General features: G+C 43.9%; 1 protein-coding gene across 5 annotated transcripts in view; it reads right to left on the bottom strand.

Moving 5' to 3' along the window:
* The window catches only part of ltbp1 (latent transforming growth factor beta binding protein 1), a 157260-nt gene that overhangs the window by 120387 nt on the left and 9502 nt on the right, over positions 1-27371 (bottom strand). For all 5 annotated transcript variants that reach the window (XM_083774400.1, XM_083774401.1, XM_083774404.1 and 2 more), the window contains exon 3: positions 23661-24033. In XM_083774400.1, the coding sequence (XP_083630526.1) occupies positions 23661-24033 (373 nt within the window). The remainder of the gene's footprint in view (positions 1-23660; positions 24034-27371) is intronic.

Here is a 27371-nt window from a genome sequence, read left to right as displayed (position 1 = left end):
AGTAATGCCTTGATGAAGATGTATGGTGATGATGTCTGATGTATTGACCCACATGGGGTCAATCACAGGGGTGAGGAATAAACATCCAAACACACAAAATAACATGTCAGAGCAGCTAGCAACGCTCAGAAATTAGACTAAAACTGTCAAAACCATCTTTCTACTAATTGTTCAAAGGAGAGAGACAGTCGCAGAGCTCCAGTATGTGTTAAGCTCTTCCACATGCTCCTGTTTAGCCCATTGACTTTGGCGAGACCGCTCAGCTTTTACCAAACCGGCACAGAGGGGAGGATTATATCAATTTACCTTCTGAGATTAACTGACGTTTGCTGCATGGGAATAATCTTTTAGACATTAAAGCCTTTCTTTGAACTGCTTCAGAATACACGTCGAGGACGAAGACCGTTTTGGTAGGCCTAATGTATTGTGGCATCGGCTAATATAACTGGAGGCAGCTTGGCAGCTTCAGGAAAATAAAGATACATTGTCGTCTTTGTTTTTCTGCATCTAGCTGTCAGTCATAATAGTGTCTAACCCATTAAGATTCTACAAACTTAAAAAATCATAAGGCTCAAGGGGGGGGTTGGGGGGGGGGGGGCTTTTGCATGTCGGTGGCCCAGAGGCCCATTATCTCGTGGTTTGCCTATGTTCCTGATAAAGAATATCAATATGTAGATCAGCTATTTTCGCTATTCTTCTTAATATGACAAAGTACTTATCATAGGGCTTAAGAGGTTAACCCCAAATGTTCTTGTTCAGGTGTAAAGGCATGTTGTGATACAGAAAGAAGAGAAGCAACTGTGTATACTGTACCAAAACACAGCAGGGTTGAAAGGCTCACATATATAATCCGCAGGACAAATGATTTGCCTATAGCGGGGAGAGAGCCATTCTCCTCTTTTCCCTCCTTTGGATGGATTTGGGTTGGGGATGTGGGAAGTGAAGAATAGAGGAGTGAGATGGATTTGGGTTGGGGATGTGGGAAGTGAAGAATAGAGGAGTGAGATGGATTTGGGTTGGGGATGTGGGAAGTGAAGAATAGAGGAGTGAGATGGATTTGGGTTGGGGATGTGGGAAGTGAAGAATAGAGGAGTGAGATGGATTTGGGTTGGGGATGTGGGAAGTGAAGAATAGAGGAGTGAGATGGATTTGGGTTGGGGATGTGGGAAGTGAAGAATAGAGGAGTGAGATGGATTTGGGTTGGGGATGTGGGAAGTGAAGAATAGAGGAGTGAGATGGATTTGGGTTGGGGATGTGGGAAGTGAAGAATAGAGGAGTGAGATGGATTTGGGTTGGGGATGTGGGAAGTGAAGAATAGAGGAGTGAGATGGATTTGGGTTGGGGATGTGGGAAGTGAAGAATAGAGGAGTGAGATGGATTTGGGTTGGGGATGTGGGAAGTGAAGAATAGAGGAGTGAGATGGATTTGGGTTGGGGATGTGGGAAGTGAAGAATAGAGGAGTGAGATGGATTTGGGTTGGGGATGTGGGAAGTGAAGAATAGAGGAGTGAGATGGATTTGGGTTGGGGATGTGGGAAGTGAAGAATAGAGGAGTGAGGAATGCTGGTGTGGAATGAAACACCAGGCCAACTGGCAGGAGGCAGTGAGCATCTTGTGTAGACGACATCCATCACACAGGATATTTGTCATGTTAGCCCTTGATTTAGGAGACCACTGGTTTTTGGGCCCTCCCTTGTTACACTTGATAGGAGAGGTGATATCTGTCCTTCGACACCACCCTCTCTCTCTCCCTCCCTGCGGTGCACACTGGCTATTAATGCATAATCGGCACTGAGCCTTTTCTAGCACCCAAATGGGATGCTCTTCTGTTTTGTCTTTCATAATATTGCCATTTATTGTAAATTCCTTTGGAATACAAAACAGGTAGAGTATGTGGGAGAAACAGTAACATTAATATGAAGAGCATGGTCTATCAGTTATATCATTGATATTTTTTAAGATAAGCCTTGTACATCTTCTTTACTATACTCTGTCTCTTCTGGCTCGATGGTGCCATACCATTTATACCAGCGTTCACCAGGGTTAAGGCATGGGGGAGGTGGTGTGGACCCCACAGCATGGTGGTTATTGGAGTAGTCTTCTGTGAATTCCACATTGGGATTGAGTGGGGTCATACACCATCCCAGTATATGGACATATTAACTGCTCCAACAGCTTAACATTCTGATGGTGGAGGATGATGTTTGGATCCCTGCAAATTGGACATGCGTTCCTGCAGATTCTGCCTCCCCTAATGCACTTCTTGCGTGTCTTCTGCGGGGAGGATACCTCCTTTGTGGTTTCTCCTGTAGCCAGTCCACACCGGACTGGTTCCATAGCGCTCAATGTATTCTTCACTCTCCAGGTAGTTCCAGGGTCTGTCTTTGTAGCGGACCACAACCTCAGCATCCCCATCCTTGGTTAGTGCTGCTGTTGTACACAGATGGAGCTCCAGTCCTGGTCCATAATAACCTGGCAGTTAGCTTCTGTAGACAGGACTCGTTATGCTGAACCGAGTGTAAAATCAGAGGAGATATTCGATGATCCGTATGGACGCGGCCATGTTTTCTGTGACGTGAGTCGGAAACCTCTGATCTTCTATGTTACGCCAGCTTGGGCTTTAGAAATGGAGACCGGGATTCGATTTCAGGACAAGGCTAACAGTCTTGGGCAACTTAAAGACTCATAATTTTTTCATACAGAAAAAAGAACTGCTTATTCCAAAACATTACAGTGGTTTGCAGTAGGGAGAGTTGAGTATCGCTTTTCATATATCATATAATAAACTAGAACTGCACTCTGTCGAGTGCCTACTTGCTTGTTGCACTTATGGCCTACTAGTGCGCAAGCAGAGCGCGCAAGTACTGTTGACCGCTACAAACTGTCAAATCTCAGCTTCTCTGTGAAGGAACGTTTGAAATGTTGAATTATTAGGTTTAGCTATTTGCTACCTACCTACTTTATGCATGTAAAAAAGTAGTATTATGAAGTATGGTACAAGTTTCTATCTATAAAATAAATACAGTTTTATCGATTTAGAATTATTCTGGATCCCTTTTTAGTTTCTCAAAGAAAAATAAATCATCGATATCCGATGAAAAAAAAGGTATATAAACTGAAATAAAATATGTTATCACGTATACAGTATAATTATTTAATTATTTATTTGAAATTGTCAATTGCTTTAAATTTACTTAATCTTGGACTATAGTGATATTAATACTAAATGCCTCTGTGTATATGTATATGTAATTTGTAAGTTGATTAGCGGTATACTGTGGTTACTTGCGCCACTTTTGATGCGTATGCATGGAGATCCTTGATGTAATCAGTATATGCCCATATATGGGCATGCTCATATAGTCATACGTATGCATGGAGATCCTTGATGTAATCAGTATATGCCCATATATGGGCATGCTCATATAGTCATACGGTACAGTATGTCATAGATTTGCCATTGACAACTTATGTTGACATGAGACAAATTTGAGTGTCAAAATGGACTCTCAAGAGTTACATTTTGCTGCAATTTGCAACATTAGATTTTTGAGGGGCGCTAGCCCCTCTTATGCCCAGCTTTACAGTTTTGTGTAAACACAAACATTGAAAAGTGAGGATGGAAAAGTGAGGACGCAAATTGTGATTGGCCAGAATGAGATGATGTATGATGATAAGAGCGCCCCAATCTAGAGTTGCAAATTGCAATACCCTTCATTGATCTGCTTGTATTAAACAACGTTAAACTCACCAACATTGCAGATGTAGGGCAAGCTTGAATTATCCTCTTTCAATCTGTAAAGCATTTGTTTCATAAAAATCCACCGTAGACATTTTATGAGCTTAGACACTTAGAAAAAGATATCACAGGCACGGAATTTCTTAGCAGAAAGTAGCTCATAACATGTCTACAGTGGATTTTTATGAAACAAACGCTTTTCAGAAAGCGGATAAATCATCCCATTACAAAAAAATCACACCCGTGTGAAATGAGGGGCGCTCTTGTTATCGTACATCAATTTATGTCAGCAGACATTTGACATTGCTACATAAGGTACATAAGGTGGTCCCTTATTGGCCAAGTGCTCCCACCAACATGTGATTGGTTAGCTGATTTGCTCGTTTACATATGACAATTTTTAGCGGAATTCTGACGTAATTTCTCTGTTCATTGTCAATGGCAAATCTTGAGACGTGTGGGGACAAAAGCTGTTTAACCCTCAGTATATAGAAGGGGCGCCCCTAAAAATCAGACCCGTCTGAAGTGAGTGGTGCAAACAACTCAGTTTCCCATCATGCACCTGTGCACAGTGTGAAGCTCAACAGCGCCACTTTGTGTCCCACTTAACCAATCAATACTTAGTAAACTTGACCTTTGGCTTGGTACATGGTCAGCTCTTTTTACCTCTTCTACACAGAAAATAGCCGATCTACAAGCTCACATCGTTGCTTGCACAAGCTTGTAGATCTGCTATTTTTGCCTGCTATTTTCTGCCTCCCCCAGAATAGGGATGCGAGGGTTGTGTGATAGGGAAACAAATGAAAGTCCGTATCACACAAAGGTTTGGCGGCCCCCCTGCAGTATCTATGAGGACCCCCTAGGAGTCTTGGACCCCCTGTTAAGACCCCTGTCGTAGAAGGTATGCCAATTCCCATATTCATTAGGCAGCAACATCTTGTCTCTACGGCAGTGAGTCATCAAATATGATGCACTGTTAATTGATTATTTGTAACGCTAACTATGGCTTGACAAAACAGCATTGTGCTACTGTATACCAGTAGCGAGAAAAGACGCTCCTCAGCTTGGAAACACAATGATAAATCATAAGCTGATGTATGCTACAAACGGTACAAACTATACTCAATTTGTTGCCGTACTGTACGGAAGCTTTCTGGCTCTCGGCGCTTCTTCAATGTGAAACGCTGACTCACTTCAGGCAAAGGACTCGGTTTTAAAGCATGCCCTTTTCAGGGTTTCCCCCCATTGGTCTGCACAGCATCAGTCTTACACTGGGCCTTTTGCCAGCAGGTAAAGAGGAGTCCACAGTGAAACGGGCTCAGTGTGAGGTCTGAATTTAATGGCTCATTAAAGACCACAATAAAGGGACTGCAGCATCGCTCAGGAGCTGCAGACACGCTAGGGAAATGGTTAAGCGTTGTCAAAATTAAAAGAGATGTGGGGGTGGGGGGCTTAACATGTTCGACAACCACGTCTTTGACCAACTCGCCTTAACCAATGTTTAGAATTTAAAACATTTAGGGTGGTTCTGTTCTGTTCATGTTGCGCTTCCTCAAGCTTGAATCCATTTGAATTTTACTTGAAGAGTGTGGCAAAAAATAGACAGCAAATCTATTTGTGCTTCTGATCCCTGAAGGCGATGGCTCACGATAAAAATAACACATAATCTGAATCTATCTATACTGCTCACTGTTTGCCCAGCTGTTAGCTCTGGGAACCACCAGGCAATCTTCCTCCTCTAATATTTAAACTCCAAATGATGGAACAGAGGGGTGTCTCTGCCCAAAGTCTGGCTGAAGGCATATTTCATATTCCTTATCTTCCCAAATAGGCTTCATATAGCGTACTGTAGACTTACATATATTAACAAGAGACAAAATGAAAATGCCCACATTCACCCGGGGTGCATGGACTGTGTTCTGATCATGCAGTATGACTTTATTAGCGATAAGCGGCTTATCTCTGCTTGGTTCCAGGAATGGATAATGTTCCCACAGATAGAAGGGAAGGGGACGGATCCAGGGGATAATCTGCAGTTAACAAGGCCAAAAACTATGATGGCATCTTTCAAAAATGCACCTATCTTGCAACCAAATTGAAGGAATTTAAGAAACTAAGATAAGATCCGACTAAGAATCCAAACAAGATGTGAGTGAAAACGATCATTTTCATAAGGGGGGAGGGATTTTGGAAGCTCAACACACATCAGCCTCCGATCATGTCAACTATAAAATCCCTTATAAATCTCATAAGTCATTCTCTATCACATCAGTGCAAAACAGCAGCACAATGATTAGCGATGTCTGATCTGCATTTAAGGGCAGCAGGAACAGACTCGGAGAGAGAAAGAGAGACAGGCTTTTGACATCTTTACAGGGCATGGCTGATACATTTCAAAGGCCCGGACGAATGGCCCATATATCCTTTTCCACGAACAATTATTGCCCAAAGAACACCGGGAGAGATTAAAAGGTCTTCCAACAATCCTTCACTATGGGAAACTGGAGAAGCGACAATCCATCTTAAGAGCAGCCTCTTTCCGCCTATACAAGGAAGTCTTATGAAAGGCTTAGCGTGAGAAAGAGACAGGCGGAGGGAAGCGCGTGCGCACACACACACACACACACACACACACACACACACACACACACACACACACACACACACACACACACACACACACACACACACACACACACACACACACACACACACACACACACACACACACACACACACACACACACGCACACACACACATTATTGATGTTTATAAGACATTATTCCATTTAATACACATTGGTTATAATGCATTATGACACAGACATTACAGAACTTCACTATGTGCCTTTATAACCACTTAAAGGGTAAGACCACTTTTTTTGAGGTTTGGGTTGTTTTCTTACCTTATTATGGTCAAACTAGTCCAGTCCAGGAGTTATTTCGCTCTGTTGTGTTGTTTATTAGCAATTTAAGAAATAAAAAATAGGGTCCATTGACTTCCATTGTAGCGGGGGAAACAGCTCTCAAAGTCACTCTTTTAGCACATGAACGAACGCAACAAAAGCTGATTCTGACAGCTTATGACATCAGGAAAACTCATGCGGTTTTATTTTTAATAAAAAATGTCAACGTTGTCTTGTTTTGATAAATTTGTGTAGAACGAAGATCTGGTAGGTATGCTTACGCTAACCGAATCACTTCTGTTTTCACGTGACGCGGTACTACGATCCGATTGGTCCAACTCTAACTGCAACAATCTGGAACAGCGCACTTTATCCTCCGTTCTAAAAGTATCGTAAGCCTACAAATGTATAACTGCTTGCCGTGGGTGTCTGTGTCGGGGGTACTGCTCGACTGCAGATGGATTGGGTGCTCTCAGCGTACAACACAGGCAGCCAGCGTGCTTCCTTGTTTACAAATGAAACCGGAAACGGAAGACCGCATTGCAGCTTCAGTGTCCCTCCAAACAAAATAGTACCTTTATAAATATACGTTAAAACACGAAAATAAAACCGCATGAGTTTTCCTGATGTCATAAACTGTCAGAATCAGCTTTTGTTGCGTTCGTTCATGTGCTAAAAGAGTGACTTTGAGAGCTGTTTCCCCGTTACAATGTAAGTCAATGGGGCTCATTGGGCTGGTATTTTTATAAAGCTATTTTCTATAAAACTGCACAATGGAGCGAAATAACTCCTGGACTGGACTAGTTTGAACATAATAAGCTAAGAAAACAACCCAAACCTCAAAAAAAGTGGTCTTACCCTTTAAGTTATAATAGTTATAATGTGCTGTTCCACTGAGCATAATAATGCATTATGACCAGCACTTATAATATGTTATAAACGTTGTTATAAGTTGTTATACATGATTATAAACATGTATAACAAGTGTTATAATGCCTTATAAGCACATCATAATGCATTATAAATTAGCTTATAATGCATTATAAAGGCGACCTTAATATAAAGTGTTACCAAATCTTCTCTTCTCTGTGGCATATATTTTCAAATGGGGGGTGTCATTTTGGGGGTCCTTGACATGAACAAGGGAACCACTGCTGTATAGTATGACCGTGAATGAGCTCAGGCAATGTTTGCTGGGTATAAATAAAGATTGTATTAGAAATAAGACATTGCGGGGAAAGCTGGCCTTTATGCTAAACCAGTCTTCTCTCCGGTTTTAGATATGCCCACATACTACTGGTGATAGATCATCATATACGATTTTGCGTTTTTAATTACCACTTCCTCTACTATGTATCTGTCTTGAAGTTTGATGGGGGGCATACATGTACACAGTCTTAATTGTACTGTTTTGATTGACAGTCCATATACTGGGGTCTGAGTCACCTAAAAGAGGCCATGGGAGAGAGCGGAGAGAGAGAGAGAGAGAGAGAGAGAGAGAGAGAGAGAGAGAGAGAGAGAGAGAGAGAGAGAGAGAGAGAGAGAGAGAGAGAGAGAGAGAGAGAGAGAGAGAGAGAGAGAGAGAGAGAGCGGAGAGAGAGAGAGAGAGAGAGAGAGAGAGAGAGAGAGGAGAATCATGGTCCAGCCATATGATGGGGCCTCTTGCACAGTATAAATAAACAGAATGTGATAGCCTTGTAAATAGCTCTGCTTTCCACCACACCGTCTTAAATAGCCATTCTGTTTTTGTTATGGGAGTCTGCGAGAGCTATGTATGCTTAAGTCTACTGTATGCCCTAATGCGCACACCGGAAGGCATCTGTCATTTTAGATTTGAACCACTTTAAATTATTTAATACTTGGCTAAATTTGGATTTTTCAAAAATACATATCTACTGATGGTGCTGTGCATCCCATGTTTATTATAATGATTTATAATAAGCATACGTATTAGGGATGTGCCGAAGGGACATTTTGGCCGATAACCGATATTACCGATGTCGATATAATCTCATTCTGTATTGAACATTTTAAATAATTTTGTCCATTCTGAAAAATACATGTAACAGGGTATCTGCACTGCAGGCTTAGGCAAGTCAGATTTAACTTAAATACCTTTATATTTAATATTGTGAGCTTGTTCAAGCTGTTATTGGGCTTGTTTAACTGTAAAGACAGACCGATTAATCGGATCGATTAATTAATTGGTCTGATTGATTAATCAAACCGATACAGATTAATCTAAAAACAAGCCCAAATTGATTAAATCAATTAATTACCAGCTGCATTATTATTATCTGTGGGTCTGCTGCTGACGTTATGCCACTTTTTAGCTGCGCTAGTGCGCTCCGCTGTTATGCTCAAATTAGTGACCCTAAAGAATTCTGAGGCAACATGGCTGGAGACGAGGCAGCCAATCAGAACTGCTCGACTAGCCATGCCGTGCAGACGATGGGATGTTATGGGTTGTTGCCAGTGGTGGCAACTGTTGTGACAGAAATAAGCTAAGCAGCCTCCAAAAACCAAACCAGGCAAGCAACTGTGAATGAATCCACGTTAGTCTGGAAATATGCAGGCTTGGCAACCAGTGTTGCCAACTGAAGACAGAGCAGGCTCAGCAGAAAATGATCTCCTGTCGATCTCCAGCGTGTATCTACCAGTCGGAACTTTCACAAGCTAATATTGACCAGCTTGCAGCTGGTAACAACTAAAATCATTCCGATACCAATGTGTTTGCCGATTAATCTCGCATCACTAATACGTCTAATGCATTACAATCTGTTCATAACACTATACAACAAAGTGCCAATCGGCACAGGTCTCCACCAGGGCAGGTCAGGTTGTGGCCTCATGGTGGCGCTATAACAGGCTGTTGAGGAAGATTTGGGCCGGAGGTTCGTGTTGGAAGGATGCAGGTACAATGTTTTTCCATGTGTGCATACATAAGTTGTATACAGATCGATGCAGTTATAGCTAAAAACAGGAATTGGCCTGTTATAGCGCCACCGTGAGGCTGATTTTGAGGAAGAAATTGTGGCATGTCGTCCTCGGCCTAGTGAAAATGTGCGTGTATAATTTAACGGAAATTGCACACTGTGTTTGTGATTTGTGGCCTTTTTTCGAAATGGACGAATCGTGTGAGCTTTGGAAGCCAATCTTAGCCAATCAGGATGGAAGATGGGAAATGGTGCCGCTCCGTGTTGATCACATGACTATGGAGATAGTGTATACCGATTTGCGTGAAATTTGGATAAAATCTGAAGGAGTAATAATAGAAAATGTGTTTTACATATGTCGGCCTCCTGGTGGCGCTATAAAGAGCAGATGTGAAAAATTCCAGGCAAAGGTTTTTCCTTGGCCTCTAGGGAGTTGGCATACAAAGTTATCCACAGATCCGTGCAGTTAGAGGTAAAAACACTTTTCGGCCAGTTATAGCGCCACCTTGAGTCTGAGTTGAAATTGTTCATGTGGCATTTCGTCCTCGGCCTAGTGGGAATGTGGGTGCACAATTTCACGGAAATCACGCGATGTGCTCATGATTTGCAGCATTTTGTTTGAAACTGAGCACTCCTGTGAATTTTGGAAGCCAATCTTAACCAATCAGGATGGAGTGTGAGAAATCTGAAAGACCATTTTGTTGAATGGCTCTAGAGAGACTGTGTACCAATTTGCGTGATGTTTGGACAAAATCTGTAGGTGTACTGTGCAAAAACTTGTTTTGCACAAAGCGGCCTCCTGGTGGCGCTATAACAGGCCGTTGTGGAAAGTTTGGGGCAGAGGTTCATCGTTGGCATCCAGGGAGTGTGTGTGCAAAATTTGGCATGGGTCGGGTTAACGGTGGCCGAGATTAGCTGCTCACGGACGGACGGACGGACGGACGGACGGACGGACAGACACACGGACACACGGACGGACGGAGTGCAAAACATACTCTCCCCACATGCCTTCGGCCTGGTGGAGACAATTACAGTTACAAGAACTCAGAAGTACTCATAATGCATTGTAAAAGATAATCATGACACATGTGCCGTGCACGGCACGCACACGTAATGTGTGTGTGTGTGTGTGTGTGTGTGTGTGTGTGTGTGTGTGTGTCACTCATTAGCAAATCACTCATTAGCCTTCCACTGGCAGAAGTGAGGTGCACATATCTTTACTATATCCTCCTCTGGTGACCAGCCTAGTCCTGACCTCTGACCTCAGGTCAGAGGTCAGGACTAGGCTGGTTCTGCTGACTCAGCTGAACACCTGCAGACTCATGGCAGACACTCTCTCTCACCCTCCAACCAGTTCCTTCTCAGCCTCTCCTTCTATCTCTGTCTCCATCTCTCACTCACTCACCAGTTTTTTTAACCCTGCCGATTCCCAATTGTCAGCAGGCCCACACGTTCCTGTCACTGCTAACCCCTATAGCCGGTCAAATGGGAATGTGTACGGTAGATATTAAGCACACGTCTCCTCCGATACACATGAATCTTTTTTATACTCCGACTGTAAGCAGCTTTTACCGGGAGCTAGTAATGCACTCGGAAGAACGTCCAACCTGGTTCTTCTCCTTGCTGTACAAGCACCGACCTGTAGGAGTCGCCATAGTTCAGCAACAGAGATCGGCCTTCGCTGCCAGCTTTCCCACCCTTGAATATGTCCCACACTTGATGGTATATACTCGTAGCGCCCGTCCAAGCCGAATGTACAGTACCACATCAGACGTTTACACCTCTGAACTTTACCACTGTACACTGAATGTACAGTATACCGCATCAGACGTTTACACCTCTGAACTTCACCACTGAATGTACAGTATACCGCATCAGACATTTACACCTCTGAACTTCACCACTGTACACTGAATGTACAGTATACCGCATCAGACGTTTACACCTCTGAACTTCACCACTGAATGTACAGTATACCGCATCAGACGTTTACACCTCTGAACTTCACCACTGAATGTACAGTATACCGCATCAGACGTTTACACCTCTGAACTTCACCACTGAATGTACAGTATACCACATCAGACGTTTACCCCTCTGAACTTCACCACTGAATGTACAGTATACCACATCAGACGTTTACACCTCTGAACTTCACCACTGTACACTGAATGTACAGTATACCGCATCAGACGTTTACCCCTCTGAACTTCACCACTGAATGTACAGTATACCACATCAGACGTTTACACCTCTGAACTTCACCACTGTACACTGAATGTACAGTATACCACATCAGACGTTTACACCTCTGAACTTCACCACTGAATGTACAGTATACCACATCAGACGTTTACACCTCTGAACTTCACCACTGTACACTGAATGTACAGTATACCACATCAGACGTTTACACCTCTGAACTTCACCACTGAATGTACAGTATACCGCATCAGACGTTTACACCTCTGAACTTCACCACTGAATGTACAGTATACCACATCAGACGTTTACACCTCTGAACTTCACCACTGAATGTACAGTATACCACATCAGACGTTTACACCTCTGAACTTCACCACTGAATGTACAGTATACCACATCAGACGTTTACACCTCTGAACTTCACCACTGCGCCACCTGGACTCCCTCTCTCTTGAAGTTCAATGCCGCTATTGATTGTTGCATGATCCACTTTGATCATCGGTTGCGTGGAATGGGAGGTGTGTGTGTGTGTGTGTGTGTGTGAGAGCACGCAGGTGTACTATGTGTGTAAACCCTATATGCTTCATTAACCGGGGTCCCCCAGGGGTCTATCCTTTCCTTGTCCCACTAATTCTTTCCCCACGGACCAAATCGCTTTGCAGAAAACAGCTGCTATAAAAGCCCACAACGTATCGGCGTCGTAACTGGTGTTTTCACCAAATGTTCGCCTATTTTCACTGAACATTCGTCAATTATGCCCATAATAGGGACACAATAGGGAGGGAGAGCGAGAGAGAGAGAGATGCTTAGAGTGCACTCAGAGAGCGTTTTGGCAGTGACTAGACTTCAGTGTTGTGGAGATAGAGAGCAGCTGGTCTGCTGTTTACAGGAGTGTCTCTGGAGTGGAGAAGATATTATGGGCCATGTGAGAATAGGTGGCAATTACCACCGACACTGTATATCTGTCTAAGCTGCTCTGCTGCGTCGGATCAGGGCCTGCACGTCTCTGCCTCTTTGTATTACATGGAAGTCTCATCACCCCTTATCTCTTGGACTTCATCTACTACTGTAAGCCGGCTATGGGTTTGCAGGTTTGGGCTTCAAAGGGTCTTTTGTTCGGAGCCTACACAAGACCAATAACTACGCTTTCAAGTGCACAGCTCTATTAAAGAGGGGAGGGGGACTATTGTCATGCAGTGTGTACTAGGGGCAGGTCAGGTGGAGGTCAAGCTTTGTTCGGCTGGCAAGAAGTGAACAGCATAAACAATGACACGGGATTGCTGCTAAGGGTCAGTCGCTTCTGAAGATTTCTCACGGTAAAAAAAGTAGAATCCGCGTGGATTTAGCGGATGCTAAGGGATTTCACTACCGGCGGCGGGCACAAATATTGTTGTGGCATCAAATAAATACAATCACTACTGCAGAAGCTTAGCTCTAAATAAGCCAGCGTTGAACAGCTAATCTGAGCAGAGAGAGAGAGAGCCAAACAAAGACTGAGAGAGAAAGAGAGAGAGACAGAGAGAGAGAGAGAGAGAGAGAGAGACAGACACAGAGAGAGAGAAATAGTGAGGGCAAGAGAGAAGTTATAAACATAAGCTCTTATTCCAGTCTCAACAAAAAAATCTGGCAAGACCAGGTGTGCTGGCAGAGGGTCTGCAATTAAATACAAGAAAAAAAAGAAAGAGAGAGAGAGAGAGAGAGAGAGAGAGAGAGAAATTTTAAGGGGAAAAAAAGAAACAGGAAAGAGATTTTTCACAGCATCCAAGGAATGACTACAAGAGTCTTCTAGTCTGCAGTGTTGGGGACAAGATCTCACTTATTTCTACACAAACGCATCTGTAGAGGGAAGGGACATCCAAATAGTTAATACTCTTGAATTATCAGCTTTTATTATTCTAAAACCTCAGTGTTCGGTATATTCTTGAATTCTCTGGCCACACACTTCACTGCTGGCTTCTGCTCTCTCTCTCTCCCTATCTCTCTCTCTCTCTCTCTCCCCTTCCAAGTCCTCCTCCTGGCTGACACACTGCTCTGGTGTAACGAACCCGCTGAACCTAGCCAGAGCCCTCTTGGATAACAACAATACTACGACGTGAGGGCAGACAGACTGTAGCAGAGGAGGAAAAGGGGAGGATATCCCTGTTTGTCAGCACTTTGTTCCGGCTAGTTGGGTCGTTCTGGCGGCTTGATTGAGGCAGTAGACATGTGCACCCCACTTATTCCGAAAGGAGTCTTTGGACTCGAGCGCATATAGTCGGCTGAATTTACAAAGATAATATTATTTGAGCCTGTGCGTCATGAAGAAACAAAATAGGCTGAGAGGATGCGGTAACCGGTCGGATTTTCGGCGTGTGTGAAGAAATTCCTGCGTCTGCTGCGAGCGTTCCACACTTCCACACGCACCCCATAAAAAGAAAAGAAAACAGTCCCCGGACACCGGGCGAGAGCTCCCAACGAGCCTGCCGCGTCTGGCTTGTGCAACACATAGCGTACCACCAGTCAAGAGAGAAGAAGAGGCAACAGGGGAGGGAGAGACAGCGTGTCATCTTTCTGACAGCTATACTGTCACTAATATCCCCAAAGATGGGGGGGTCGCGGCGGTCACCTCATCCCAGCACTCCCTGAACCCCAAGTATCTTGCTCAGGGGACAATGGACAATGATACTAATTAAGGCTCTGTTCCATTTAGTGTACAGTGGTTTGCAAACCTTTTAATTTCAAGGACCCCCATAACTCTGAGAGTGTACAAATGGAACCAAATGGACCAATATATGGGTCCATTTGGTTCCATTTGTACACTCTCAGAGTTACAGACCTGTACATGGCCATTTGGAACCCACTTAAGGACACTGTGAGACCCACTGGTGTAACAGAGTGTTTCCAGTGAGCCAATGTGCACAATAGCAGCACCCTGACTCTGTTTGACCAGAATGGAACAGAGCCTTCATTAGTATCATTGATAACACATGTGAAGGAAGTAAGGAAGGGGCCCAAGTTCTTTCCAAAATGGTGTGTGTGTGCATATAGACTATAGAGCCCATTGACACTTAGACTGAGAGGACATGGCGGCTGGACCGGGCTATCGTTTTGATTCCTAGGAGGCCTCTCTCTACCCACTGAGCTTCAGCTTATGGCTGCCACAAGCGGTTGTGTGTGTATAACATCGAGGAAGAAGGGAAAGTAGAATGGGAGTTCATAATGGCAGATGTGATTGATATTCCAGCGGGTGACTCAAACAGGATATACCAGTGGTTCTCAAGCAGTGGTCCGGGGACCACCAGTGGTCCTTGGAGGGGGTTCCAGGTGTTCCCCAGAACAATTATTGGTTCAGAGTGTAAAATTAAACCAAATTAGCCCTCACGGGTCCATTTGGTTTAATGTATTACTCAGATTTACTTAATTTACAAGAAGTCTACAAAAGTAGAGAATGTAGAAGAATTGTTGTTTTGATCATTTGCCTGTTATCTCTATATGGTAACACATCGATATAGCATGGAATTCTGGACAAAATCTTATCCAACGACAATAGAATATTTGGGGTCTGAGAAGATAAGTCTCATCAAATGGTGATCCTTGGTTCAAATGCTGAATAAATACAAAAACGGTTGAAAACCACTGCGTTATATACGGTATGCTTCAGGACCCGGCAGTGGGTAACAAACAGGGTACTATCTAAGGCCATCCGTTGGGGGGGTTCCCCCGGAAGAAAACAAAATAGAAGGAGGGGGAGGGTGGGCATAAAAATAGAAAGCGGGGAACCTTCTAAAAGAGTCATTACTCATCGGCGGCGCTCTCCAAAAAAACTGGGGCGCTCATTCTTCACCCGCAGGACCCACAGTGCTTGACATGTTTCCCCTGGCTCTCTCCAAGAGTCAGGACACTGCACAAACCACAGGGGTGCAAGTTTAGACAGACAACTATGCAGTTGGCCCCCGCGGCAGCACAGACAGTAGAACCAGATACCACTGGGCTGACCGTAAAAGACTACCATTAGTCAAGCAAGGTCATTCTGTTAGAGCTTAATGACCTTAACAGTTTACAGTGCGGGTGTCACTGAATATCCTCAAACCTTGGCGCTGTGGACACGGGCCAGGGCCAAGGAGGAGGCAGACAGTCGGGCCTTGCGTTTACTTGGTGAAGCCGGTGGCTTTAGGAACAAAGGAACCTATAGAGGCAATCAATCCGTTTGCCTCATTTCATTTCTTCTTCCTTCCCTTTCTTGGCATAACTGAAGTAAAAACAAGCGTGGCACATAAATTCCCCTCCAGCGGCATGGCACAGACAGGTTTCTCTTTGCCCCTCAGGAAAGTAGCTTAATTGCAATATATAGGCAAATATATATTTTTGTTTGCATGCAAGTAGTATGTTTAACGATTAATGTTTAATGTCTAATTGTGCTTTTTAACATAGTTTACATACTTTAGTGGGAATCCACTTCCACCTCAAACCAAAACATGCAAGAAACTAGAAAAAGTGCCCTTCTGGGCACAGGTCTCCACCAGGATTTCTTCCTCAACCTAGTGTGAATATGCGTGCACAGTTTCATCGCAATCGGGCGCTGCGTTGAGGAGTTGTGGCGATTTGTACAAAGCGGGCTACTCCTGAAAACTGTAGGAGCCAATCGTGGCAAATCAGGATGGAATATGATAAATCAAACAAACCTGTCTTGATCACATGACTATGGAGATCATGTGTACCGATTTGCGTGAAATTTGGATAAAATCTGAAGGAGTAATAATAGAAAATGTGTTTTACATATGTCGGCCTCCTGGTGGCGCTATAAAGAGCAGATGTGAAAAATTCCAGGCAAAGGTTTTTCCTTGGCCTCTAGGGAGTTGGCATACAAAGTTATCCACAGATCCGTGCAGTTAGAGGTAAAAACACTTTTCGGCCAGTTATAGCGCCACCTTGAGGCTGAGTTTAAATTGTTCATGTGGCATTTCGTCCTCGGCCTAGTGGGAATGTGGGTGCACAATTTCACGGAAATGACGCGATGTGTTCATGATTTGCAGCATTTTGTTTGAAACTGAGCACTCCTGTGAACTTTGGAAGCCAATCTTAACCAATCAGGATGGAGTCTGAGAAATCTGAAAGACCGGTTTCGTTGAATGGCTCTAGAGAGACTGTGTACCAATTTGCGTGATGTTTGGACAAAATCTGTAGGTGTACTGTGCAAAAACTTGTTTTGCACAAAGCGGCCTCCTGGTGGCGCTATAACAGGCCGTTCTGGAAAGTTTGGGGCAGAGGTTCATCGTTGGCATCCAGGGAGTGTGTGTGCAAAATTCGGCATCGACCGGGTTAACGGTGGCCGAGATTAGCTGCTCACGGACACACGGACGGACACACACACGGACGGACGGACGGACACACGGACGGACGGAGTGCAAAACATACTCTCCCCCCATGCCTTCGGCCTGGTGGAGACAATAAATGCTACTGAAATTGGAGATGTGCTTGGTTTTAAATACCTCAGAGCTGATGAGCCAGCTTTCATTTGTACACATTGCGCTTCAACCAACTTCACTACATCGTATCAAGTCACTGTATTTGTGCACGGCAATTTCCATAGTTTGTGTTTTATATACATTTATTCAAGCTCACACTCGAGAGTTTCATAAACCATTTCATACAAAACTGACTCCATTTGTCTAATCTTGTGAAGAACCATTATAGGGTTTCTCAGAGGTCAGCCAATGAGGCCCATTCTTCACACAGTGAACCTTCCCTGGCACAAATACAGTGTAAAGTCACATCTCATGCTTATCTTCACAGTGAGCCTTCCCTGGCACAAATACAGTGTAAAGTCACAGCTCATGCTTATCTTCACAGTGAGCCTTCCCTGGCACAATATACAGTATAAAGACACATTTCACGCTAATCTTTTTGTCCCGGAGGGGACGAGCCTTATTTGCTCCGAACGGTACCGTGCTTTTTACCCATCGATTTGTTTCCCTTGCGGTGACAGTTCGAAAGGTTACCAGAACCAGAAGCTCACTGTCGTAAAGCTCCCCAACGTTCTGCTGCACCGTTTGACCTGAGCAGCTGAACCATTGTGGCAGCCATTACTGTAACATTAACCTGTCTCCTATGATTTATGGGTCGAACTGGAATGATGGGGAGGGACTCTTTGTCACAGTTTAGCCCTAAAACCACACATGAATTGCGAGGAACTGGCATTATGTCCATGCTGCTTGTGGGAGCAGTGCCATTGATATCTCTGTAATCGCTCATCCCTACGCTGACACAGACAAAATGCTTCCGTGAGAGTCATTAGTCTTCATGCAGACGTTCGCTGAAATTTGTAGGATAGTGGAATTCCAGGGCAGGTCTTTAAAGATGCATTGTGCAATATTCTTTGGTAGTCACCTGGTCTGATAATAAACCATATTCATTGTATGAAAGCTTCAAAATTGACATGTCACTCACAATGGACCAGTCCGTATGTGCACATGCCCACTGTTTGAATCTAAAGCTCCTCCTGGGACTTTTTGGCCAGAGAATTCCGCAGAACGCAGTGGATTTAGGATAAAATGTTGCCAGATCTCATTCCTCCCAAGACCCAGATTATCTAATGCAAGTACAGTAGTTGCTAGGTTTGTCTCACTTTCGCTGCCTCTCCATTAAGACTGCACAATATATCGTTATCATACCTGTCACTCCCAACGGACTAAGAACGAGAAAGGTATTCTTTTCTCACTGGTGCTGCTGCATAACCGAAGGGAATAAAATAGTTCTTTGCCCTCTGAAGTGCCCATAACACAGCGATGCACTGAAATACAATTAATTCCATGAATAAGACATTTAAACCACACAATATGTCAATATGTCTTGATGTAAAGGTTACAACTAAACACACACCTGTTGTTCAGCGACACACTACAAACATTTCTCCTGACCGGCGTATGCACGGACGGAAGCATCAACGATTGTGTACCATTGCAGACTCGCACCATATATATAGGCAGTAGGCATAGCACCAGAAATGACGGAACTACAACCCAGCAAATATATATTTAGAAAATAATAAACGAATAAATTGCAAATAATTACAACATGACAGCAGTAACAATATCATTATCGAGGTATGAACATGCGCAATATCAGTATCGCAAAAAGGCAACGGTATTGCGATATCATATGATGATATCACTTAAAATAATAAAATATGACATTTTAACGGTAATATCGTATATCGTATCGATATTGCAATATGTGGCAATCTTGTCCATATCGTGCAGCCATACTCTCCATCCTAGTCCTCCCTTTCCAACGTACCCCACTGACAGGTGCTGCCCCGGCCGGTTCCATCCCCTGAACACGGCCAACTCTGTTTGTATAGACCAGTGGTTCTCAAAAAAACGTTTTCATGTCAATTTATATGTATTTGGCCGTGGACCCTCATCTGAAAATAATGATACTGTATATCGGTATTTTAAAAAAAATCTTCAAAAATAGCAGATCTACAAGCTCGCAGTGTGGCAAGAGCTGACACGCTGTAATGCTCGACCAAACCGGATGCACCACTGTGCATTCGCCACCCAAGCACAGTATTTTCTTTGGAAAAAATAGATAACTTTTATTTCGGGAGGAAAATTGGCGAGACGCAAATCAGTCCTGACCTTACAGTGGCAACAACAACAGATTTAAACCAATTAGCCTACCGGTACTCTAAATAAATAAAGGGCTTTACAAACAACAAGGGCCTTTTTTCTCAATTGGATCCACAAGGTCGCACTCCACCCTGCGCGTGAAAAGATGCGCTTACTGCGTAGAAAAAAGCTCAAAACACATTGCAACTCTTATCATGGGTGGACGTGTGCGAGATGTGGGGAGAGTGCACACTGGTCGCTAATATGCCTATCACATTTCCTGTGCCTCCCAACATGCCTGTTCGCCTCGCATTGAAAATATATTACAAGCAAAGTCAATCGCTTTGCAAGTGTAAGTGTAACAATACATAATCGTTTGAGACAGTATGTATGTATTTTGTGAAATGTAGGGTGTAAAATGTCTGTTGAGTGTGCTTGTTTGCAGTGTACGCTAACTCTGATTCCGCTGCCATTAAGGATCTCCATATAAATGTGGCTATAGGCTTCAATATTTATCTACTGGAGAGGACTTGGAGTAATGATATTTTATAACTTTTTGTGTTATCCTTTAAGCATTATTTGTACAACTCTAAATGTGCAAAATCAATTCCCCCATCCCTCAAAACGCTCCTCTTCACACTACAGTAGCACTTGTATCTTTACTTGATGCCTATTTTGACAGATGTTACAGTAGTTATGCTATGCAGATGTTGGTTACTTCACATAATTATGCTATGTCTGTAATTTAGACGTGTTTGGATGTCCACAGATGAAGTATGATATTTAGATAGCATGTTTAGACAGAGGCTAGGTTTGATGTTTACCTAGGCTGGTTACTTCGTAGCTCTGTTCTTCTTACCCTGTTGATGGTTTCATGCCACTTACTCTGATGTTGCACATTAAGGGGAATTTCTCCCTAACCCTTTAAAAAAAAAGTAAAAAAAGTTATAAGGCGCTCCTGGAGCTGCTCCTGGAGGGGGTCTAACGCTAGAACTCCTATTCAATCGCGCAATTGGTTTTTGTTTTTTGTTCACATCTGTTCTAGATGATGTGACAGCAACACTCCATGCGTTGTTGACACTGCACTCTTCCTGGTCTACGTGAGCTGACGTTAGACCCCCTCCAGAAGCAGCTGAATAGAAGGAGCAGCTCCAGGACCAGCGCCCTATATCTTTATTTATTTTTAAATATTTATATATATATATATATATATATATATATATATATATATATATATATATATATATATATATATATATATATACATACATAATTATCAACTTACTTTTGTAAAAAAAAAGGGTTAGGGAGAAATTCCCCTTTAAGTCGCTCTGGACAAATTAGGTTTCTGCCCAACAGAGACGTTTTGAGGCCATGCATGAAAATAGTATACTAAATTTGCAAGCCTGTATTCTGAATTCTGAATTAGTTAAAAGCAGGCACTGTACCCAAAAACGCCTGTATTTAGCCTGTCCCCAGCAAGTGGTCACAACTGCTAAAAAAGTGTCTAATACTGTCACAATCACATAAATAATTATACATACTAAATTAAAGTAGATTGTCAACAACATAGCAAACAATATACACAGTAAATTTTAATTTATATTTTCCATTAGATATCTCATATCAAATGTGTGTCCCACGTCTCCCGTCAACTCCGTCAGGTTTTTAAAGAATTCCAAAATAATGTTCCCTGTGACCATGGCAGCCATTTTTCAAAATGAGGTCAGCACATTTGGGCAAGTGGATATATGGCCGAATTTAGCCCAAGGGGTTTGACCCCTAGTTTGGCCATAGACTCCCTAGTTTGGCCATAGCCACTTAGTATGGTACCCAACTTTCAGCAGCTGTCAAAGATGCCCCTAGGGTGGTTCAAACCAGAAACCAATGTGGGATATGTTAGTAGACACCTTTACAAACACATTGGTGAAAAGATTCTTGGTAAGAAATGTATTCACAGATTTGACATTATTCTGATAATATTCCATGACTAAATTGGTAAAATAATAGCAGGTCCACCATTTTTGAAAATGGCTGCCATTGTCACAGGATAAATCTAAATAGTACAACTGTATTCCTCCTCCTTGAAAATGTAGGATTAGTCACCAGAATCAAGATCCTAGGTGGTGTAGAACTTGAGTTATTGGGAAATAACAGAAAGTTGGCGGCCATTTTGAAAAATATCTACCATGGTCACAGGACAAATCTAAATAGTACCAATGTATCCCACATCCTTGAAAATGTATGATTAGTCACCAGAATCAAGATCCTAGGTGGTGTAGAACTTGAGTTATTGTAAAATAACAGCAGGTGGTGGCCATTTTGAAAATGGCTGCCATGGTCACAGGGCCAATATAAATAGTACCACTGTATTCCTCATCCTTGAAAATGTGGGATTAGTCACCAGAATCAAGATCCTAGGTGGTCTAGAACCTAAATCAGTTAAACTTGTCAACTCCGTCAGATGTTCGTCAACTCCGTCAGACGTTCGTCCCGTGATGTTTTTGTTAATTTCCAAAGAAATAGAAAATTCGATGTTAAATCTTTTGTGCTTATGTATTGAAACACCAACTGAAATGATACGTAATGATGATTTCTTTACATGGTTTTCATGTTATAATATTGAAAATAAAGGTTGAAATGACGGATTTGAGAAATTGGATATTTCATAATAGTGTGATATTGGAACAAAACAATATTAAAATAATTGTATTACTTAACTTGATTACTGAAAGCCATTATAAGATAACTGAGGACTTTATATTATTGTTGAAATTATCAAATTCAATTAAAAGGGATTTTAGTGTGTCTGACGGAGTTGACATAAATCAGGTATTAAGTGCATAGATGTCCCATTTTAGAAAGAAATGTTATGCGAAAAACCTGTTCCTTCTCGAGATTGGTAGTTGAGACCTGTGTCTACAAATACATCTATTTGATTTGAATGTATCTTAAAAAAAAAAAAATCTAGTTTGAAAAAAGTTTTGTCCCTTATCTCAAGAATGGGTGATATATTGTGGACGCAAAATGCTTGTTACACTGACTGCATCAGTCACCAAGCTGCTAGCTGCATTCCAAATAAAATACTTGATTAATCTCTATGCGGGTGCAATATCAAAATATTATCTGAAAAACACATATATATTCAGCAGATCTTGTTCAAATATTTTCTGTAGTAGGATAATGAGTAACTTTAAACTTTTCTTCCTCCGTCTGCCTTCCTGTTGCTTGTGCATACGTACTTAATCGATCTGATTAAGGTCTCTTTGACCTGGAGATTAGCCTATTTCAATATTTTTTCATCCTATCAGATGGCATGCTCCTCTGCTGCCGTGGGGCGATGGTAGAGTAGCTCAGAGAAAGATATAAATCCCCTCTGGAAATTGATAGCAGCTTTCGAGGACACAGATCTGGTAGCAATTACGCTCGCCTGAGCAATGCATGAAGAAAAACCTTTCGAGATTTTACGACGCGCATACGTAGAACATAACCTATAAACGTATTCATTAGCGTTTAAAATATCATTCATCGATATCGGAGTCGCCCTTGCCCTGTTGCCAACATTTCATGGACACTGCAAGGTAATTTTCGGACGTTTCCATCAACGCGTTGCCCCACATTCAGTTGAAAAACAGAGATTTATTTCAGGTCTGCATTCCCTCCGATTAGACTTGACAAGTGAGTTTTTTTTTTTTTTTGCCATGTCTGATGCGATTGCACATTTTCCAGCCGTCTACTGTAGTGACAGGGAAAACAAACCAACAGCTAACCGCAGCAGGAGTTAGTGGCGTTTTAACTGCATTTTATTTAAATGCTGGGAGAAAGTCCACCTATCAACACTGATGGATGGTGATAATGAGAGTGTACTGGCTAGATACAGTAAATGCATAGCAACACAGTGGGGTAGCGCCGTTTAAAAAAAACGCCCCTGCCGAAAACACCTCCATATTCACTGTGCTCTAATGTCATGTGGATTTCACTTGAGGTTGGGGTGGGGGAAGGGGGAGGGGGGGGGGGGGGGCAAACAGAATGCCTGTATGATTATCCACAGATGAGCCCTCAGACCAGCCCGGCTGGTGTTTGAAAGAAAATAACACGGTGACGCCTCTCCCAATAAACTGTAAGAAGGTGTGAAGCAAAACCACATTGGTGGGGATTGGGGAATGACACTTTTTTTAAACTCGATTTTCCAAACCCTCTCAAACCATAATATACAATGCAAGACATGGATGTCACTGGGATTCTCGGTGGCGGGCGGGTGTGTAATGCTTGGCGATGATACTCACTGCTGCTGGATGTACTGAGGCCGGACCATCGTAGGGGGTTGCTTGACGGTCAGTCTCATCTGCGCCATGTTGCTGACCGGAACAGGGGCAGGGGCGTAACCCTGTGGCAGAACCTGCTGGGGTATCGGCCGCTGGGGTATCACGTTATGTCCGTTGGTGTGGCCATTTGTGTGACCGTTGGTGTGGCCATTGGTGTGTCCGTTTGTGTGACCGTTGGTGTGTCCGTTGGTGTGTCCGTTCCCTGGCAGCGCTGGAAAGGGGGAGGTGGGCACTGTCTTCTGTTCGCATGCCTTGCCCTTGGAACCAGGCTTGCAGATACAGAGATGGGGCCTGAGGCACATTCCTCCATTCTGGCAGTGGGGTATGCAGTTGGCTGCGGCACAAGGAATAGAAGAGACAGTGAGTGAAAGAGATAGTGATGCGGACAGAACACGCACTCACACAGAAACACACAGAAACAGATGCACACATATGGACAAATTTTACTAAACACGAGCAGTTTACGTGTGTAGATACACACGTGGTCCTCCATATACCCACAGACACACAAATACATGCACAAAGTTCCCATGCTGAATTACATAAGTATGATGTCATCTCAGGGGTCCCTCTGGTTCCTTCTCAGGGAAAACTGGCTATAGGCAAAAACCTACAGAACATTCTTGCCAAAATCAATATTGTCTGTGAAACGTCAATAGACACATTCATGCAAGCTTAGCTTATCCATCCCACACACAGCAATGCTTTAGAGTCTAAGAGTTCCCTCGTTCAGGGTCCTGCAATCAATTAAGTCCTCTGGACTCTTTGATGGCCATCATTACATGTACAGTGTGTGTGCGTGCGTGTGTGTGTGTTCATGTGCATGTGTTGTACTGTATGCGAGTGTGTTTCCTGAAGTTGTGCAGGAGGCTGGTAGTTAGACTGTAATTACAGTTAAGCTCCATCCACACAAGGGAGAAGATAACGGCTGCCATTGTTCAATGACAAAGTGTGCCATGTGGCCCAGAGACATAAAATGTCATAGTTAAAGTCATACAGTGTAACATTCATTTTAGTAGTCCCTTGGCTTGAAGCAAGACCCCTGTTCCTTGTCTATATGAAAAGGACCGCTAAAAAATGAATGCTGTAGGGTTCGAGCACCACGATAACACATAAATAAATACAACTCCGGTCATTTTTGCGCGAGTGTAATAATCGCAAATAATAATCATTTTTAATAGTGTTTAGGGATGTTTTCACAAACACATTTAATCTATATAATGTGGAATGGTTATTGTGTAAGTCTTTGCACCTACCAAATGGCGTGCCACACGTGTACAGTGTGTGTGTGTGTGTGTGTGTGTGTGTGTGTGTGTGTGTGTTAGGCTAGCGGAAATGGTTTAGTAAAAGAGGCCTGTCCCTCCCTGAATCATCAAGGTTCCCTGAGGGCGTGTCCCTCCTCTGTGCCTCACTCAACTTGTTAAGCCTAATTAGTGGCTTTTGGATTTGTGAAAGTGATTAATGAAAGAGCAACCAAAAGGCATGTCAGGCGTCTGTCACAGCACTGGAGAGGATGTTTTGCTCTGTGTGTCAAAGCTTGTCACTGCTCAAAGCATGGAGTCCTAACTCCTAATGAGCACATGCAGGGTAGCGAGTACCCCCCTCCCCTCCCCTGCCTCTTACATATGGCCATCACTGAGGCACCCCCCTCCCCTCCCCCGCCTCTTACACATGGCCATCACTGAGGCACCCCCCTCCCCTCCCCTGCCTCTTACATATGGCCATCACTGAGGCCCCCCCCTCCCCTCCTCTGCCTCTTACATATGGCCATCACTGAGGCACTCCCCTCCCCTCCCCTGCCTCTTACATATGGCCATCACTGAGGCACCCCCCTCCCCTCCCCCGCCTCTTACACATGGCCATCACTGAGGCACCCCCCTCCCCTCCTCTGCCTCTTACATATGGCCATCACTGAGGCACCCCCCTCCCCTCCCCTGCCTCTTACATATGGCCATCACTGAGGCACCCCCCTCCCCTCCCGTGCCTCTTACATATGGCCATCACTGAGGCACCCCCTCCCCTCCCCTGCCTCTTACATATGGCCATCACTGAGGCACCCCCCTCCCCTCCCCTGCCTCTTACATACATATGGCCATCACTGAGGCACCCCCCTCCCCTCCCCTGCCTCTTACACATGGCCATCACTGAGGCACCCCCCTCCCCTCCCCCGCCTCTTACATACATATGGCCATCACTGAGGCACCCCCCTCCCCTCCCCCGCCTCTTACATACATATGGCCATCACTGAGGCACCCCCCTCCCCTCCCCCGCCTCTTACATACATATGGCCATCACTGAGGCACTCCCCTCCCCTCCCCTGCCTCTTACATATGGCCATCACTGAGGCACCCCCCTCCCCTGCCTCTTACACATGGCCATCACTGAGGCACCCCCCTCCCCTCCCCTGCCTCTTACACATGGCCATCACTGAGGCACCCCCCTCCCCTCCCCTGCCTCTTACACATGGCCATCACTGAGGCACCCCCCTCCCCTCCCCCGCCTCTTACACATGGCCATCACTGAGGCACCCCCCTCCCCTCCCCCGCCTCTTACATATGGCCATCACTGAGGCACTCCCCTCCCCTCCCCTGCCTCTTACATATGGCCATCACTGAGGGGCAATTACTTCAAAAGATTACATCACTCCTGTCCTTTTTTCCCTTGACGCGGTCTTATGTTTAGGTTTCGAAATATAACCACGCTACACTTTTCCACTCGCGGCACAGCCTTTTATTTTTTTGCTTTCTTTTCCGACTAGCGTAAATAGTTTTCATTGTACAATCCCCTCACTGCACCCGGCTAGAACTGAGGCTGCCATGTGGTTTTTGTGAATAGCTCCACCTCTTCCACTCGCTACACAAGAGCGCTGTTCTTTGACAAGGGTGACGAAATAACTGATGCCGATTTACTATTTAACAGGCGACAGGAAATAAATCACTTAAAGTGACATCCTCTCTCTGATGAAAGTACACTGTGGCTGCTGATCACAGAGGTTTACTATGAGTTTGCAAGAGTTCCAGATACCTGCATGCGCATGTATGTGTGTGTGTGTGTGTGTGTGTGTGTGGGGAGGGGGTGTATGCATCATACATATGTTTGTGTGCTTGCATTCATGTGGTAGCAGGCTACGGTGAGAAACATAAACTGAGAGGCATGTATGCATATAATGACTTTCTTTATGTCACTGCCTTGATGCCAGATCTGTGAAACCCAATGTGAATGTAGGGAATTGCACAGACTAAATGGGTACCTGCGACAGACAGACTCTTGAGTCTTTAGCCTTGCATATGGCCGAAGCAGATGTTCAATGAATTGAGAAATAGGCGGCTAGGGGAAAGATACGACGATACATATGAATATATGGGATATTACATTCAGCTTTACCTGATCCCCCCCTCCCCCTGCCCTGGGGTCCAGATTAGTTGTGTGATAAGGCACCTGTCTGTAGCAATCCCATGGGCCTCTCTGTTCCCCATGGGCAGCAGATGGCCTTATCAATCCACTGGCCTGCGATGACTTTATATAAACCCCAGCAGATTAGATATCCTGCGTGTTCACAATACTATACTGGAAGCGCTTTGTTCTCCGGCTGCGACGTGAATAGACTGGACTGATGGTCAGTGCTGATCGTTTATGCAGTAGTGACCGTGAACTGACCTTTATGGTTTAGAA

Source organism: Protomyctophum parallelum (assembly GCF_964188405.1).
Source record: "Protomyctophum parallelum genome assembly, chromosome: 10".
Lineage (NCBI taxonomy): Eukaryota > Metazoa > Chordata > Actinopteri > Myctophiformes > Myctophidae > Protomyctophum > Protomyctophum parallelum.
Note: the sequence above shows the minus strand (reverse complement) of the source record. Positions and strands in the feature narration are given on the sequence as shown.